Genomic DNA, 18,313 nt, shown 5'->3' on the forward strand with positions numbered 1-18,313 from the left:
GTCCGTTCCAGCCATGCTGTTCACCTGCTCGGCCTAAATCCTAGGCCCTCCGCGAGCTCACCTTCCCCGGGCAGCGGCTGCTGCTTCCGGCAGTCCCTGGGCAACCTGGGTCTCAGCCCGGCTGTCTCTCTGACCCTGCCTCGCTCTGGGCTGCGGCCCCTCACTGGGGGTCCCCTGGTGGGCCCTGCCTCAGGCTGGGGGCCCTGGCCCTCTGGGTCTCTATCCTGCTAGCCCCCCAGTATCCACACCACTTTGTCTTTCCTTCAGTGGTGGGAGAATTCAGGAGAGTTGCCCCACCACCCGAGGGGAGCCGGGAGGGGCTAGAACCTCAGCCCTTGGGCAACCGGGCCCGGTGAGGGCACCCTTGCAGCCCGTGGAAGGCAGGGCTGTCTGCGAACACTGGTTGCCGGGCCCAGCCCTGCCCCTCCAGCCCTGTTGTCCTGGAAGCCCCGGGGCCCAGATACGTCAAGGGGCTTCCTTCCTCCAGGAGGGCACGGGCCACCGCAGGGGGGCAGTGCTGGGGACCCACCCCCAGCACTGTTGCCCAGAGCACACTCACCTGGTGGTCCTGGTGGGCCCACTTCTCCTTTGTCACCTTTCGGTCCAGGAGGCCCCTGGTACCCTGCAGGGACAAAGACCTCAGTGCCTGAGTCAGAGAGAGACCCAGTGGTTCAGGGCCATGCTCTCGTGCCCTGCTGGCCCCTGGCCCTGGGGATGGCTGTGCACACGAGCCTGGACGGGGGAGGGGCACCGCACGAGCCTGGGACCCTTCAGAGCAGAGCGCTTGTTGAGCGGAAGCCCTCGGGGTCCCACCCACGGGGCCTCCAGAGGCTACACCACTCCCGAGGGGCGGGCACAAGCTAACAGCAGGCTGGGCAGGGGGACAGATGTCCAGGGCCATCCACCGCTAGGCTGCGGGACGGCCGTGCTGGGTGGACCCAGGAGGCCTGGCAGGGGGCCCGTGATCGCTGGAGCAGGGGACGGGGGGCGGTGAGGAAGTCCTGCCGCCAGCGTCCCCGAGAGAGGCCCGCCCCGAGTCCCCAGGGGCCTCACCCGGCGATCCCGGAGGTCCGGGGCGGCCAGACTCCATGAATGCCTGCAGAGAAGCCAGCGGTGACGGAGGGGCTCTGCAGACTGTGGGCCCCGTCCGTTCAGGGGGCTCTGAGCCCGGAGCCCAGGCCCCCCTGAGGCCACACAGACACCTGCCCCCGACAGAAGCGTGGGGAGTTGGGGGAGGAGACAGGGGTTTGGAACCAGAGCCCTGCTCATGATGTGACCTGCCCCTATGGGCCACTTCATGTGGCTGAGCCTTGTGAAACAGGTACCTGCCCCCCAGGACCCTGGGGCTCGAGGTTCTGGCTCCCGGATGTGGAGAGCCCTCACTTCCGCCGGCGGGGTTTGCTAACGGAGTCCTGGCCAGGTCCTGCTGGCCAGCCCCCTGCCAGAAATTGGGGTGTCCCCTCCCCGGGGGTTGCCCCCTCCCTGGGAGAGGCTGACCCCTCCAGGGGGTGGCCGATGGGGAGGCCTGTGAGGAGGAGGGTGGGGTGCTTACATTGCTGTCGTAGACAGGAGTCCCGGGAGGGCCTGGGGGTCCTGGAGGCCCCGGGGGACCCGGTGGACCCTGCGTGGGGAGAACAGAACGTGAGGTCGGTCACATTCACAGCCAGGCTGGGGACATGACCAGGGCAGCAGGTGTGCGGGTGAGTATTTCAGAAAGTCTCACTAAAATCCGAAAACCGAACGTGTATGACAACAAAGTCAGGAAGCATCCAGTTTAGTCTGTGGCTCTGTTTCCCTGAGGATAGACATGCCCCTCTCCGGACGCGCCTGGGGGACAGGACAGGCGTGAGCTGAGACTAACGTGGAGTCTGGGAGCCCGTCTGCGCATTTCCACGTTCAAGGCAGAAGCCTGTGTGGACTTTATTCCCAGAAAGAGAACAGCCAGCCCCCGGGCGGGCTGCATAGTGCCTGTTCGGCACCTGCTTACGGGACGCAGCGCCCGCCCGTGTGACTCACGCTGCGTCAGGAGCGAGCCCAGGGCCAGTGACGTTGTGCCAGCCTCGGGACCGGCCCCCCGGCCTGTGGTCGCCCCGCGCGGGGCCCCGAGGCCAAGGCTGGAGGGACGGGAGGCAGCGTGGAGGAGGCGGAGCCGCTGGAGGCGGAGCCGCTGGAGGCGGAGCCCCGTCCCAGCAGACTCCGTAAGGCGCATGCGCACTCAGACACGCGGCGTCCACCCTTAGCTCAGAAGTGCAGACAGATCCCAGAGCTGCTCTCGCTGGTGGGGGCCCGTGGACCTGTCTTTCTGTCCCTACTTCAGCTCTCCCCAGGACACCCCTTCTGCCTCTTGACATTTCCCGAGGCAGCAAGCCCCGTTTAGGCCGCGGGAGGAAGAAGCCACAGGGAAGACCCGACAATGATGGCAAAACAAGAAACATGGGGACTGCCGGACTCGCTGGCCTCGGGGCCCGGCGCCCCCGCCCGGCTGCGCGCAGCGGGTCCTGGAGCAAAGTCACTGAGTGCACCCCGCGTGGGCTCAGGAGAGGGTCCTGCGTGTGCGGGGCCCCCTCTTAGGGAGAGACAGAAACGAATACCCACGCTAGCAAAATAAAGCCCTGCTCAGAAGCCGGTGAGGCCGCGAGCACAGGCCGGGGTGCTGAGTGAGGGCACGCCACCGGGGCAGGGGCACGCCGGGACCTCCCAGGAGAGCCGCGTGGGGCCTCTGTCCCGGCTGCTCGGGCTGCCCAGTGCGTGCACCTGTGTGGGGCCCTCGTGCCAGAGGACAGCACAGCACGGTCACGATTCAGGGGCCCTCCGTGCCCCTGGGCGCCCCAGCCCCGCTGCCCACCCCTTGGGGGACACTCACCCTCACACCAGAGCCGACGCTGGCGTGTCCTGGCTCCCCTTTCTCCCCTTTCAGTCCGTTCATCCCAGGGCGGCCCTGGGGGAGGGCACAGGGTGGTCGCTGCTGGAGCTGGCCCACACCAGCCTGGCCAGCTCCTTGTCCCTGCCCGGGGTCTCCTGCGGCGCCAGCCCCTCCGGCCCCAGCCGCCCACAAACAGGCTGGGCAGCCCTAGGCTTCGTCCTGGAGAAGCAGTCCCCTGGCGAGGGTGGTCCCTGGGGGCAGGGAAGGGGGAGAAGCTGGGGTCTACCGCCCCCCAGGCCCCCAGGCGCGGGGCCCACACGCGCACGAAAGCCGGGTCCTTACCGGCCGCCCAGGGAAGCCGATCTCCCCTTTGTGCCCTGGCCGTCCGTATGGACCCTGCAGCAAGGGAGAGCTCCTTTCAGGAGGGCAGAGGCCGGCACCCGCGTCTCCCACCCGGCACCTGCCTCCGTGTTCGCAAGGTGTGCTGGGACACGCGCCCGGGCCCCCACCCCCGCCCTACTCACCGGCGGTCCTCGAAAGCCGGGCTCTCCCTGAACAGGAAACCAGAAGGCACCGTCAGATGGCCCACTGGGCAGTGCCCGAGGGGCCCCGCCAATGCCAGGGAGGGAAGGAAACGGCAGCAGGAAGCGTGCTCTGGACTGGGACTTTTGTCCTCGGGGCGCATGGATGAGGCCCACTGTGGGGCCTCCCAACGTCAGGGCCCGAGTGCTCTGGGCCGGGAGATCCAAGGTCCCACCGCCCACCCCAGACAAGCCTGGGGGACTTCACCCCTGCAGGCCTGCCCCCCACGGCCATGGAGTCCGGGTCCCCCCCACACCCTCTCAGGGCCCGTCTGGGGGCGGGGAGCTGACGGAGGAGGGCCGGACCCCTCCACAGTGGCAGAGCCCAGAGGCAGAGCGGCAGCCATGTTCTTGGGGGCGAGGCACATCCCCTGCAGGTGAGGCCCGGGCCGAGGCCCCTCCTCCAGAGCCCCCAGCCCCTCTGCAGGGTGGGCTCAGCTGACAGGCAGGGGACAACCAGGGGCCAGCCAGGTGGTGGCCGAGCTGGGCATGAAGGCTCTGACCCTCCCCATGCGGCTGTGAGAGAGGGACAGGGCAAGGGGCCCAGGCTACAGAAGGTTCCGGAGCCCTCTTAGGAACACGACCCCCTCTGTGCTCTCTCCGCAGCCCCTGGGACCCCTGCGCCCCGGCTGAACAGGCCCGGGTCCCGGCTCACCTTGGCTCCTTTCTGGGCGGGGCCTGTCAAGTCGCTGATGGCTGCGCCCGGCTCACCCTTCTCGCCCTGGGACAGCGGGTGGTGGGCGTGAGGCGGCTATGGGGAAGGGGGCCCTCGACCCCTGTAGTAAAGCCCCAACTCGGGGCATGAATACCAACCCCCCCACCAGCAGGGACACGGCTCTGCGTGAGGTGGTCCCCACGGGCCTCCATGGGTCACAGCGAGGGAATCCCGGGAATCTGCGTCAGCACCTGTCATGGCTCTCATTTGTCCCCTTCCCCGGCAGGGCCACAGAGCAGACGGTGCCTGAGCCTCTCACCTTGGGTCCTGGGGGGCCCCGCTGGCCTTTGGAGCCCAGATCTCCCTTTGGCCCGGCCGGTCCCTACGGGGAGACAGGCAGGAATGAAGCCCCTGTGAGGGACCGTGTCCTGCTGCGGCAGTCAGGACACACTTGCCTCCCGGGCCTGACCCCACACCCCCAGACCCCCGCCCTGGTCCCCGGGGGCTTCTGCTCCTCGTTCTGCGGGCCCCTCCAACTCAGGGCGGGGTGGGGAGGGCGGAGCAGCAACTTACAGGAAAGCCCGCGTACCCTGGCCGGCCCTGCGGAAGAGAGACCCCAGGTCAGCTAGGGGCGGGTGCCGGGAGGCCAGCGGTGGCTGTGACCCGGACGGCGCGCACGTACCTCGGGTCCCGGCACAGCTGCCACCGCTCTCTGTCCGCAGGCCGCCGGAAACACCCCCGAAGAGGAACAAAAGGAAAACGCATTTACAGTTAACGCCTCACGGGACCAGCGAGGCAGCACAGAAATTAGCGCACAAGACAAACTGCTTTCAGTCGCCAGCCTGGCTTTGGCCTCCGGCCCCTCAGGTCAGGCAACAGAGAACCTTCCGGAGATCCTGGGGCCAGAGTGCACCTGCCGGCATCTGGGAACCCGGGGACTCTGACAGCGCAGCGCTGCCTGGCCTGGCTCTGCGGTTGAGGGTCCGAGGGTCCGGGCGGGAAGGGCCTTGATCCGTTCAGATTTTTTGCTACAGAATTTGTTTCTCTCTGATCACCCGACCCCACAATTTTCTTCTCATTTAAATAATTTAAAAGTCTCACCAGAATGGGACACCGTCGCTGGTTTGGAATAGAACCAAGACTGAAAACCCTGGGGTCTTTAGGGGACACTCGTGGGGGGAGAGCCAATGTGGGGTCAGGGCCGGGGGAGGGGGAGGGCCGGGGGGCCGGGCACAGCGCCTGACCACCCATGTAGCGTCCTTACATCCTGCTCCGACACGTAGACGACAGGCCCGGGGGGCCCGGGGGGCCCGGGGAGGCCAGGCTGCCCCACTCCATCCCTGCCTGGATCACCCTGGAAGAGAAAGCCGGTGTCCAACGCTCAGAGGGCTAGTGGGGGCCTCTGGATTGTCGGGGCGGCTCTGGAAGGGACCCCCAAGCCGTCCCAGGGCTCGGAAGGGGGTTCCTGGTGCCCACAGGGTGTGAGGAGGCGCCCGGGCTGGGGTGGCAGCGGAGAGTTCCTCCTCCCGGCGGGGCGGGCTCCAAGCCACACTCCTGGAGGCCCGGCATGTGCCTGACCAGCGGCCCCTGAGCCCCACTCACTTTCTCTCCCTGGGTCCCTTTTTCTCCTTTGGGTCCCTGAAACGGTGGAAAGGAAACAGTTAATCTTAAGCAGAACGTGAGCCCCTTTCCTGGAGACCCCACACCACCCGCTGTTCTGGATGATGTAGAGTTCGTCCTGGGAAGGGAGGTGAGCCCCCTCAGGCAGCCTGGACCCTCACCCCACATCTCTGAGCCCCGGTCAGGAACCCCAAGACCACACCGCTGCTCTGGGGCGGTCTGCACCCCCAACCCCCACCCCAGCAGTCCTGGTGGCCACGCACCTGGGCCCCGGCTGCACCCGCTCCTCCAGGGAGGCCAGGGAACCCGGGGGGTCCGTCCACTCCGACTTCTCCCTGCGCCCGACACAGGAGAGGGGTGTCAGCCCACCACTCGGCAGGCCCTGGCGTTGGGGAGGGGAGCGGGCTGGGCCTCTGGGGTCCCCAGCTCACACCCCCGAGAGCAATCCAGCCCAGTCAGCCTGCAGCCTCCTTGGGAGTCTCAAGGGGCAGAGGGGGCTGGACCTCTGTGGTCCCCGAGGTTTACACCTGGGCCAGGAGGAAGGCTGTCCTGTGACCCGGGGCAGGGGCGGGTGTCCAGGGGCTGGCTGTCTCCAGGACAGGCACATCCTGGACTCTGAGGAGTGAAGTCTGAGGCGGGACAGCGCAAGGGGGACCTGGGGGGGGACGAGCCTGGGCCTGGCCCCGAGGTCACTCCATGCAGACCCCCGGTTACTGTGCCCCCAGGGGACAGGGCCATGTGGCCGAGGGGCCCCGCCCCGCTCCGACTGGGGCTGGGAAAGATCACTGACCCCTGACCCGAGGGAAGGCTCCTTCTTACCTTGGCACCGGGTGGTCCGGCTACGCCAGGGTCCCCCTAGAGCAGGTGAAGGGGCTCTGTGAGTGCGGAGCGTGGCCGCCCCCACGTGGTGGCATCTGCCCCTCCCCCTCCCCCTCCCGGAGGAAGGAGGGGAGGGAGGTGCAAGCAGCCCAGAGCGGAGGGTCCCAGGGACGCTGGGCCAGCTGTGCGGCAGTTGACATGGCCCAGACCGTTCTGGAAGCTGCACCATCAGTTTGCTCCGAGGAGCAGACCCACCAGATGACCGCACTTAAAGAAAGTGAATATGTGTCTTCCTAAAATGCAACCTTCTGCCACAAGTTTTAAATCAAAGCAAAACACTCTAGGAGGGATATTCCTCAAAGGCCCTATCTAATACACCCTCTGGTGGACCCTGGGCACCTTGGACCCCGTGTGTCTGTGGGGGGCGTGGCGTGCCTTCCTGCCCTGGCCACGCACTGCAGGGGGGTGCTGGTGTACTCCAGGGGCAGGGTGGAGGGAGCAGAGAGCAAAGCAGGGCGGAGGGGGAGTCCCGGGCGCCCCCCGACCCCCGCTGCCCAGAGCCTGGGAGGCATGGCTGGGGCAGGTTCCTCCGGACCCGGGTGGCAAGCACCCTTCACATGCGTGAAGCCAGGGACCGCCCGGCCTTAGGAGGACGGAAGAACGTGCCCCACCCCCCCACGTGGAGGTTCGGGAAGGGTCATGCTCGGTAAGTGTCCCGGCTGCCCTCTGGCTACTCCCACGCCCCGCCCAAGTGGGAACTCCCGGGGGAGGGGGTGCCCACTGACCTTGACTCCGGGCGGGCCTGGGGGTCCCTGTGGGGCAGAGAAGGAAGAGAGCCTGAGCCCTGAGCCCCCCAGGGAGGGTCCTCAGCACCCCCTACGCCCTCGGGCAGCACACGGCCGGCCGTGAGGGCGGTGCATCCTGGGTAACTGAGGCCTGTGTGCGTCTGAGCACACAGTGGCACCCCCCTCCCACGCGGGGCACTGGCCGGCTTGGCTCTGCCGGGACCCCCCGCAGGCCATCACCTCCGAGGTCACGGATCGGCCCCATGATCCCTTCAGGGGCCAAGGGGCGTTGTACCCGGGTCCAGTCCCTAAAAGTGGGGGCAGGACCCGGGCCCGAGACCTCGCTGCCACCTCCCGCCGGGGCCTCTCTGAGGCCAGCTAACGGGTGCGCCCAAAGACGTAAAAGGAGAGACAGGAAATTCAAGGAGCAAAGCCGTTCCAGCTGCTCAGGGGACTGGTGTCGCCCAAGAGCAAGTCCTCACAGACGTTGCCCAGACAGACCCCATCCCGGCTGCCCGGCCTCACCAGGCTGTCTGGGGCCACGGCAGGTGCGGGTAGGAGGGCGTCAGGGGCATCCGCCGGCCTTGGCAGAGGTGGCGCCCCCCCCGGGACGTGCCCCCACGTCTGGTCTAAGTCCTGGGCTCTCGGGGTGTTGGCCGCTCAGCCCAGCCCAGTGCCGACCGGTGCAGACGCTACCAGCAGAACAAGGTGGGATTTCACAGGAATGTGCCCATTTCTGTTCAGTTAAAATTCCACTCAGGTCCAAAGTTTACTCCTTCCCCAAATCAGAACCGTAATGAGAACTCAAGCACTGCTGTTTTCCAGAAAGACCCATCTTCTAGGGCTCATTCTGCCCCATGTCCATTTACCAGACCACCGCAGCACGACCCCACGGGGCTGTCCACTCCCTCCCGGAAGGCCTCCAGGGTGAACGGTGCTCAGGCATCAGCGGCCTTGCCGGTCCCCACCAGCGGGTGGTCCCAGGGGCGCCTTGTCCCAGGAGCACCCCCTTCCCTAAGAGCAGATCAAGCCCGGCTCAGGCAGTACCTGCGGCCCGCTGGCTCCATGAGCAGTCGGCCAGAAGGGTCCCCCAGAGCCTTCCATGTCGTCCTGTGGGCAGCACAGACGGACACTCAGGTCAGCGTGTCTTACGGGAAGAGACCCCTCCCAGATGCCAGCTGCTGGCCCGAGCGGGGGACTCCGCCACAGCGGGGCGGGTTCCAAGGGCCGAGGCCCCTGGAAGCCACCATCCTTGGTCCTGGGGTGAGAAGCATCTGCCTGTCTGCAGGACCCTGCTGGGTGGCCCCCCGATAAGCCCTCTTGCGTTGAGGTGACTTTATTTTTGGCCTGAGCACAAGCCAGGGGCCTGGCTGGCTGATGGTGTCGCCTGGATGAGCCTTTCCCCGGCATGCACAGGACACGGGCCCTGGCAGTGACCCCTGACTGCTGCCCCACTGCCCCCGGTCCCACCTTGTGGCACCATCCAGGTGCTGACGAGGACAAGAGTCAGGCTCAGACACGAGGAGAATGCCAGTCCCTATGGGGTGCCCGGGGGACGTGGGGCTGCAGACAGGCTTCCTGGGGGCCGGGAGCAAGGGGTACTCACAAACCCCGCGGCAAGTCCTGGTCCTGGGGGCCCGGGGGGCCCGGGGGGCCCTGGTGGGCCAGCTGGTCCGGGGGCTCCTGCCAAGCCGGTCTCTCCAGGAGCACCTGTAGGGCCAGGGTCCCCCTTGCTTCCCTGCACAGGTGGAGAGAGGGGAGTCGCTACTTCGGGCCACCAGGGTGTCCACTAAACCCCAAGAGAGCCGTGCACCCCTATCCACCTCCTTTCCTTATGCACTTTTCACAAATCCGAAAACCAGAGACAAATGGCATTGCACAAAGCAGACCTAAGAGCACCTGCCTTCCTGTCTCTAGGAGATGATTTTATCCACTTTAAAAATGACACAACCGAGGGAGACCCACGGGCCCACGCGCCTGAGACCTCCTTCCGAGTCAGGTGCAAGGTGTGCGCAGAGCACGCTGCCCGGCCGGGGGGACGGGGCTGCTGGATGCCAGGTGCAGGCCGGCTGGTGAGCAGGGGAGGGGGTGGGGGGACCTGAGACAGGGAGGCCCCCATGCAGAGAGCTGGGCTCGGTGCAGGGTCGCCCAGCCCCACCCAAGACCACCTGACCTCATCTGTAAATAGAGGGACCACAGTTTTCTCCTGCCCGTGAGGGACACAGGTGGCCCCGCCCACGGCAAGGGCAGCAGGGCGAAGGCGCCCTGTCACGCACGCGGCACACCCACCGGAAGGCCCTGGCAGCCTGGGCGTGCCCAGGCCCTCTCCCCAGGGGCCCTCCCAGACCCCCGTCCCAGCCCCTGCAGTGGGCTGGGGGCCCCTCACAGCTTCCCACAGCCTCAGACGCAGCCCCATGGGACTTGGCCCCAGCCGCCCCTCCGTCCCCGTGAGCTGCCCCTGGGCTGGCGCTAACCCCCTTCTGGTCTATTTAACAGAGAGACAGGACAGCAGTTCTGACACATTGCCGCCCACTTTCCCCAGGCTCGTGTTTGTGGAATCTTCTACTTTACTTCCTCGGGTTTAATCTTAGTGCCTTTTTACTGTATTTAAAAAGCTCATCTAACGGCCAATCTCTGAAAAACTTCTATTTAAACATTTGTGCCTTGAAATCTCCGTCTGGGCTGGGTCTGGGCTGATCTTTTGTATTTACTTTTCCCTAGTTTCCCACTCAGTTTACACCAGGCTGGAGGATCCGGACCCCTCAGGCTGGCTCCCGAGGGTTTTAAAGTCTGAGTCTCAGTAGCCAGTTTCCCGCTCAGGGTCTTGCTCCCACAGCGGGAACGGGCTCAGCCTCAACCCTGAACTTCCTACACCTGTAGCCCCTCATCACAGGCCTCCCAGAAGGCCCTCAGTGCCCCCGGGCGCAGGGGTGTGTGCACACGCATGTGTGCACGTGTATACACGTGGGCATATCCATGCGCATGTGTGCTCGTGTGTGCTCGTGTGTGCTCGTATGTGCATGTGTGCGTGCATGTGTGCACGATTATGCGTCTGTGTGAATGTGCGTGTGCACTGCATGCACGTGTGTGAGTGTGTGCGCGTATGCTCCTATGCACACACTCCTCTCTAAACCCCATCTCACCCCTAGAATCCCCGTGACCCACATCCTGGCCCTCGCTTTCCCCCCACCCTGGGGATTTGCCCAGCAGAGGCCGAGCCTGCAGCTGCCCCCACCCAAGGCACCTCCCCTGGGGACCAGCCCCTTCACCCTCGGGGAAGTTTCCAGTGAGTGCCCGCCCACCTGGTGCACCCACCCTCCCCAGACCCGCTTCCTGGTGGGAGAGCCTCAGGGCCCAGCAGCACCCCAGCCCCCAGCGGCCTGCTCTCTCCCCATGAAGCACCCCCCTCCCATGCTCCATCTGACAAGTTCTCACTGGGAACCTGTTCCCAAACACCAGGTCCCATTCCGCGGTGACCAGAACCAGGTGGGAACCCTTGCTGGACAAAGGTGACGCCTCCCCCCCCCAGCAGCTCCCACAGAGGACTCTGGCTCCCCTGACCCCTGTCCAGCCGCCCTGGCCCCCAGCTGCCCATCTCCACCTGCCCAAGGTCGGTCTGGGGCCTCTTGTCCATACCTTAGGTCCTGGGGCGCCAGCCTCGCCCTGCAGGAGAGAGAGAACAGTCACCACACCAGACCCGCGTGCAGCAGCCACACTGATCACGGGGGGCTGCCCCCCCCCCCACACCCCAGCAGCCGGGATCCCATGTGCGGCTCCCAGAAGACACAAGTCTGAAATCCCGAGTGTCTCCTGGCCCTGGCCACCGCCCCGTGTCCGGGGCTTCCGGAGGGGAGGGGGGGGCCAGGAGTGGCCGGCGCCCCCAGGGGATCCCCTCTGGCGTGGCTGCTCCCCCAGCGAGAGGCTCTGAGCACCCAGGGTTCGTGGAAGACGCGCCCCTGCGCTCAGCGCTGAGCAGCCCGGCTCTCAAAGCACCCCACAAGGACGGCCTGGAAGGCCCCTCTGGCTCCTTCACCAACAGCCACGTGCAGCCACAGACCCCGGCCATGGCCGGGATTAAAGCTTGGACGCGTTCGCAAACCAATGTCTGTGTTCCCCCAGCACACTCGTCCTGTTGTCCTGAATTCCCACCCGGTTCCCAGCAAACTCCGGACCCCCGAGGCCCCAGGCCCTCAGACCCCGAGGACTTCGGCGGACAGCGGACGGTGGCCGTGCACGCGTGGTAAGGCCCCTGCCTCCGTGTCACCGCCTGTGTGGCCCTCCTTGTGCAAAAGGTCACCCACACCCAGGCTCCATCGTCCCCCGGCCACCCTGCGCACTGGCTGAGGCCCGCATGGACTTCTGGGGAAGTGACTTACAGGGCTGCCTTTCTGGCCAGGCTTGCCTGGCCCCCCGTCTCTTCCTGGAGGTCCTGGCGGTCCCTGGGGGAGAGAAGAGCAGAGTGTGGGGCCAGAGCGGGTTCAGTCTCCAGAAGAGACCTACGGGCTGGCAGACGACCATCTGGGCCGTACGGCCTGGGTCCGCGGCTGGCGGGAGCCCTGCCCACACACGCGGGCCGCGGGGCGCACGCGGCTCTGTTCAGTTCCTAAATCCGTTTCCTTCTCTCTCTTTTTGAGTTGATTGAACAGAGGAAGAGGAGAAGGGGACCCAGACCACCAACGCGGGCCGGTCACTCAGAGCCCGCCATCCACGGACGACGCCACAGGTGTGGAATGTCCCTCCAGAGCGTGCTGTCCCGCGAGCGCGGTCCGTGGACCCGGTTCACGTGTGGGACCTGCCGGGCCACTGGGCCCCCAGGGCTGGGAGCAGGGAGCACCCCTCGAATGGTGAGTCACAGACCCGGGCCCTTTACGGCCCCCGGGCAGGGGCCTCTGGGCGCCCCGCTGACCCGCCGTGGCTGGGGCTGAACGGTGTCACAGACCCAGACGGTCGGCCTCTCAGGCTCCTCCCCCGGGGGCCCAGACCCAGGATCTGGGGGGTACGGGGCAGGGTACCGGATGGGGTCAAGGGCAGGGAGGGGCAGGAGGCAGGCCTTACCTGGGCTCCAGGAGGCCCGGGGGCCCCGTCCCGACCAGGCATGCCAGGAAGGCCCGCGGGGCCCGGGACGTCGGAGCTGTTCATCCCGAAGCGGCCCGGCTCTCCAGGCAGGCCTGGGACACCAGGGGGCCCCGGGGGGCCCGGGAAGCCTCTCGGGCCCTGGACACAGGGGAACACATGACAGTTGTGGTGCACAGCACCCACTAGGGACGGCCTCTACCCCGCCTCCACTGGGCACCACCACTGCCACCACTGGGTCCCTGTACACGGAGCTGGCAGGCCCCTGGACACTCACTCGGAGGCTCTCCAGGTCACCGGCGAATCCAGACCCCTCCATGTCGACGAAAGTCTGAGGAAGGAACCCACAGACAGGTCACTGGAGGCCCGGGCCCTGCCACCTGGTCCCCCCTCACCCAAGGTCAGCAGGGGAGGGGTCATCTCCAGCACCGCCCACGCCTCCCACAGCCCGTGGCCCCCACACTCTGCCCGACCACCCCCAGCCCTGTGGCCTCCTCTGCCCCTCACCCTCACCCACCCCGCGGCCCCCCTGCCCTGCACCCTCCCCCACCCCACGGCCTGGACACCCTCCAGGAAGGCCAATCTAGGTCCTGGCACGCCCGCCCCCACCAGTAGAGGTCGCAGCCGGGACTTACCAGCCTGTCGTGTCTGAAGGAGGGTCCTGGTGGCCCCGGAGGCCCTTGGGGTCCTGGAGGTCCTCTTGGCCCAACCCCAGGGTCCCCCTGGGGACAGAACACAGCAGTTACGTCCCGTGCACAGCCCTCACCGCGGCCAGGGCTTGAGCGTACACACACGAACGGAGACCCACCAGACGTGCCTCTCACCTTCTCGCCCTTGGGGCCCGTGTCTCCCGGGATCCCGGGGAAGCCCTGCGGCCCAGGGTCACCCTGGAAGATAGAGACCATGCTGTGCTGCCACCCACGCACTGGGGACAGGCAGGCCGGGCAGACGCTGCCGCGAAGGACCTGACCCGAGGGTCCCATGGGGCCCGGGCGCAGCCACACCAACGTGACCCGTGGCTTCCCTGTGGACATCCTCACCAAACACCAGCTTCCTGCCCAGTACATGTGTGTGCATATGCCTGCCCCTCACACGTGTGTGCCTGTCCCATACATGTGTGTGTGCCAGCCCCGTACATGTGTGTGCCTGCCCCATACATGTATGTGCTGGTCCGTATGCATGTGTGCCATCCCTGTACACTCGTGTGTGCCTTCCCCGTACACGTGTGTGCCCTGTACCCATGTGTGGAGCCGCACTCCAGGCCCCACAGAGAACGGCTATGCATTAGTGTGGCCAGCCTCCCTCCCACTTCGGGCTGCCCCTGTGGGGCCTTGCTGACCGCCCCCCTCCCTGACCGCCCCCCTCCCTGACCGCCCCGACTGCCCTGTCTTCCCAGGGGAGGAGGCTGCCTGGGGTCAGGGCCACCCCAAGGTCTCCATCGGGGACCTGCTTCTCGGCAACTTAGTCCCCCCTTCCCCTCCCACCCAAGCCCCTCCCCCGGCCCAACCCAGGGAGAACAGACTCACCGGCTCACCGTCCTTTCCAGGGGCGCCATCCTTCCCTGGCAGCCCTGGGGGGCCCGGGGGGCCCTGTGGCCCGGGTACGGGCTGTGCCTTGGGGCTCTGCACCGCAGGGCCCGCAGGAGCCTGGGGAGGAAGGGGAGAGGGCACAGGCTGGGGGCCCGCAGCTGCGCCCTCCCGGGTCTCAGGCTGAGCTATGCGTTACCGGGGATGCGCAGGGTGCATGGGACACACTGTGGGCGCTGCTGCTGGCAGGGCCCTGCCTGGTAGTGCCTGCCACGCGGCCGTGCTGCCATGGGCACAGGAGGGGGGCCCGCACCACGGGCACAGGAGGAAGGGGGGCCCGCGCCACGGGCACAGGAGGAAGGGGGGCCCGTGCCACGGGCACAGGAGGGGGGACCCAGCGCCATGGGCACAAAAGGAGAGGCAGCTCCCAGCGCCACAGGCACAAGGGAAAGGGTAGCCCGGCATCCGTGGGCACAGGAAGGGGGACCCAACACCACAGGCACAGGAGTAGGGGCCCGCACCACGGGCACAGGAGGAAGGGGGACCCACGCCACGAGCACAGGAGGGGTGGCCCGGCATCCGTGGGCACAGGAGGGGGGACCCACACCACGGGCACAGGAGGGGGGGCCCACACCACGGGCACAGGAGGGGGGACCCAGCACCATGGGCACAAAAGGAGGGGCAGCTCCCAGCACCATGGGCACAAGGGAAGGGGTGGCCCGGCATCCGTGGGCACAGGCGGGGGGACCCAGCGCCACAGGCACAAAAGGAGGGGCGGCTCCCAGCGCCACGGGTACAAGGGAAGGGGTGGCCCGGCATCCGTGGGCACAGGAGGGGGGACCCAGTGCCACGGGCACAGGAGGAAGGGGGGCCTGTGCCACAGGCACAGGAGGGGGGACCCAGCACCCTGGGCACAGGAGGGGGGACCCAGCGCCACGGGCACAAGGGAAGGGGTTGCCCGGCATCCGTGGGCACAGGAGGCGCACAGGGGAGGGGTGCAGCGGCACGAGCTGCATCCCGGTGCCCTGGGGTCAAGGCAGGGCCTCACCTCCTCCCGGCTGCCCCCAGGACTCTGGACGTTCCGCGCTGTGACTGCGTCTGAGCCGGGGAGGGTCCGGGCTGGGGGAGGCAGAGGAAGCCGTCAGTCCCGGGAGCGCGGCTCAGGCTCCACTCTGGGCTCGCGCCCCAGCCCCGGGCTGCCTGCAGCTCCAGGACGCAGCCCCCCACCCCCGCCCCACAGGTGTGCACACACACACACACAGACACACTCATGTGCACACACTCGCACGCTCCTGTGCACGCTCATATGCACACGCATACACGCACGTGCACACCCACGGTCACACGCACTCACGTGCACACACTCGCACGCTCCTGTGCTCGCACGCACGCACGCGCATACACTCACGTGCACACCCACGGCCACACGCACACTTGCGCGCACACTTGCACGCACACGCATACACACACGTGCACACCCACGGTCACACACACTCTCACGTGCACACACTCGCGCGCTCCTGTGCACACTCGCATGCACATGCATACACGCACGTGCACACCCACGGTCACACGCACACGTGCACACACTCGCGCGCTCCTGTGCACGCTCACATGCACACGCATACACGCACGTGCACACCCACGGTCACACGCACACTCACGCGCGCACACTCGCGCACACGCACACACATTTCTCCTCTTGCTGAACCAGGCAGTTTGTTGCATTTATCACAAGCCCTCCCCAGAGCGAGGACCTTGTCTGACAACCACATGGTCACATTTAGGACGGTCTGTGCGGTTACACGCGGTGACTGAACACAGGGCCACATTCAAGCGCCTGCACTGGCCCCATGACGTCCTTGGTAGAATCTTTCTGGCGATGGTTGACGGTGGAGGTTCGGACCCCAGGAAGCGCAGCCACATCTGGCCACGTGAGCCCTGTCCTGCCCTGTCCTATCCCAGAGAGGGGACAGCCACTGCACAGATGAGGCCACGGGCGCGGGTGCCTGCGGCACGGGCCGTCAGCTCACCCTGCTCGGCCCAGGACGGTCAGGGTGGGCACCTTCCCCTTTGTGGGGTGAACTAGGGCTGTTCCCCCAAGCCTCCCTCCAAGCAGTCAGCCTGCCCAGGCAGTTAGACGACAGGGGGCTCACGCTGGCCTGAGGCCCCCGTTTTCTGAGGGGTCAGGGCGAATCGCTGCCCCCTTGCTGGGTGGGCAGGGTGCTGACGGGGCAGCGCACTGGGCGGGGGGCTGCACGGGATTGGAGGCCTGAACCCGGACGGGCGCGCGGACCGTCCAGGCCGCACCAGCCTCCCCCGCCGGCACAGAAGAGATCAGAGCCGTGTCCACGCCCTTGACCACGGCCCTGCCAGCGCCTCCCGGATGCCCCTGGGCCCGCAGCCAGACCCCGCCCACCGAGGTCCTGCCGAGGTCCGTGCAGGAGGGCAGCCCGGCCCTGGCCCCGTGGCCGACAGCAAGGGGTGCGTGCCTCTTGGGCCCGTGTTCCAAATACCAGCAATGGTTAAGGCAAATTTAAAACCCCTGTCTCTGCAAACATGGAAACTGCAAAAACCCTGCTACGAGAAAGCAAAGGAGGAGACGGTGCCTCACACACGGACGGCTGACTCCCACCCAGGCGCGCACGCAACTCAGCAGGAGGAAAGACCGACTTCTGATCAGTGGTGGACAGACAGCCACGCTCCCGGCCGCACAGAAGCCTAACTCAAAGTGGGCCGCAGAACAAAATGCAGGACCCAAACCGTAACACGACGGGGCCCTGCAGCAAGCCCCGGGGACCTCGGGCAGGACAGACTTCTTAGCTGTGACCCCAGAACGGGCACACTGAGTCTCAGTAAATTAAAACCAACCTGCTCTGCTCCTGCACAGACGCTGCCGACAAAATGAGAAGATGAGCCACAGACAGAACAAGTGCTCGGGAAACACACGGCGGACTCCCGATAACGGGGTCGCATCCAGGGCCTGAGCTCTCGTGACCCGGCCACCAGGAAACAGCCAGCCGCTCCGATCTGAACGACTCTTCACGGAAGACGACGCACGGAGGGCGGAGCCGCACGTGGACAGCTGCCCCGGGCCCCGCGGGGACGCCGGCACCCACACGTGCGCACGCGGGGGACCCCGTCCACAGCGGCTTCCTCAGTGGCCGGACGCACGCCTGTCCCGTGGCCCGGCTGCTCCCCCACCCCCCCCCGCCGAGGCGCCGAGCAGGGGGGACAGGCAGCAGGTGTCCCCGCCGCTCCGCGAGCTGAGCCAGCCCCAGCCGGGAAGGACACAGAGGGCCACCGGCAGGGCCTCCCACACGGTGGCACAGCACCGAGCCAACAGTGCAGAACTGCGCCTTGCTGAGTGTCAGCACGAGGCGCGGGGCCAAGGAATCCAGACAGGAAGGCAGAGTATGTGCTTCCACATACGGAACATTCTAGAAAACACCAGCATCTACGGCGACAGAAAGCACATCGGGGGCACCTGGGACGGGGTGGAAAGTAGGAGGGAAGGACCACAAAGTGCACGACGCGTACCCGGGGCTGGGCGCGGCCTTGCTCTCTGATTGTGACGCTTTCGCGGTGGACACACAGGTCAAAACTCACATGCTGCGTGTCTTAAGCATGTGCGGTTTATGGTATGCCAATTATATGAAAAAACAAAAACAGAAAGTGATCCCAGGCCCATCAGGGCTCCTCCCAAGGGGTCCTGGGACAGCCCTGGACTGGGGGCCCGGGCCGCAGAGCACAGTGGGGCCGGGGCTGGGCTGCCCTGTGACCCTGGAGGGGCCAGAATCTTCACCAACCTCGTCCAGTGTGGCTGGGCCCTTGGGAAGCATGTTTGTGACAAATGCCAAAACTAGGTCCTCAGAGGAAGGGCACACAGAAGGTGAATACTGGTGCCCTGGGGGACCAATGTCAAGGCTCTCCTTATTTATTCTAAGTTTCTTTTCTTTTTTTTTTTAAATTTATTTTTGAGAGACAGAGAGACCATGCGAGCAGGGGAGGGTCAGAGAGGGAGACACAGAATCCGAAGACAGGCTCCAGGCTCTGAGCTGTCAGCACAGAGCCTAAGGGCGGACGTGAACTCACGAACCGTGAGATCTGACCTGAGCCGAAGCCGGACGCCCAAGCGACTGGGCCCCCGGCGCCCCCGTGTCTGAGCTTCTAAGGCAGCAACCCACACATGTTATTTCAGTACATTTTTAAAAGCAATAAATGCTTTTCTCTAAAATGAAAACAAATGTTTACATACTTTTCTACAGTCTTGATGTAAGTATGGAAGGCGGAGCCAGAGCTTGGTGCCCTGGTCATTGGGTCGGACACCACTCTGGGCGCTGCTGGGGCCCCCGGAGGCGTCAGGCACAGGTGGCTGAGTAGCTGACTTG

General features: G+C 66.2%; 1 protein-coding gene across 1 annotated transcript in view; it reads right to left on the reverse strand.

Annotated features, from left to right (window-relative positions):
* Positions 1-18,313, reverse strand: part of COL18A1 (collagen type XVIII alpha 1 chain) — a 33,201-nt gene that overhangs the window by 5,239 nt on the left and 9,649 nt on the right. The window contains exons 5-30 of the mRNA XM_029940595.1: positions 16,233-16,348; positions 14,971-15,041; positions 13,923-14,042; positions 13,221-13,283; positions 13,032-13,118; positions 12,674-12,727; positions 12,379-12,537; positions 11,700-11,762; positions 10,960-10,986; positions 8,930-9,061; positions 8,371-8,433; positions 7,324-7,350; positions 6,539-6,574; positions 5,983-6,054; positions 5,702-5,737; positions 5,364-5,453; positions 4,782-4,811; positions 4,673-4,699; positions 4,419-4,481; positions 4,100-4,165; positions 3,388-3,414; positions 3,206-3,259; positions 2,864-2,938; positions 1,553-1,621; positions 1,054-1,096; positions 560-622 (exon numbers count right to left, since the gene is read on the reverse strand). Coding sequence (XP_029796455.1) covers positions 560-622; positions 1,054-1,096; positions 1,553-1,621; positions 2,864-2,938; positions 3,206-3,259; positions 3,388-3,414; positions 4,100-4,165; positions 4,419-4,481; positions 4,673-4,699; positions 4,782-4,811; positions 5,364-5,453; positions 5,702-5,737; positions 5,983-6,054; positions 6,539-6,574; positions 7,324-7,350; positions 8,371-8,433; positions 8,930-9,061; positions 10,960-10,986; positions 11,700-11,762; positions 12,379-12,537; positions 12,674-12,727; positions 13,032-13,118; positions 13,221-13,283; positions 13,923-14,042; positions 14,971-15,041; positions 16,233-16,348 — 1,733 coding nt within the window. The remainder of the gene's footprint in view (positions 1-559; positions 623-1,053; positions 1,097-1,552; positions 1,622-2,863; positions 2,939-3,205; positions 3,260-3,387; positions 3,415-4,099; positions 4,166-4,418; positions 4,482-4,672; positions 4,700-4,781; positions 4,812-5,363; positions 5,454-5,701; positions 5,738-5,982; positions 6,055-6,538; positions 6,575-7,323; positions 7,351-8,370; positions 8,434-8,929; positions 9,062-10,959; positions 10,987-11,699; positions 11,763-12,378; positions 12,538-12,673; positions 12,728-13,031; positions 13,119-13,220; positions 13,284-13,922; positions 14,043-14,970; positions 15,042-16,232; positions 16,349-18,313) is intronic.

Source organism: Suricata suricatta, chromosome 5 (genome assembly GCF_006229205.1).
Source record: "Suricata suricatta isolate VVHF042 chromosome 5, meerkat_22Aug2017_6uvM2_HiC, whole genome shotgun sequence".
In the NCBI taxonomy this organism is placed as follows: domain Eukaryota; kingdom Metazoa; phylum Chordata; class Mammalia; order Carnivora; family Herpestidae; genus Suricata; species Suricata suricatta.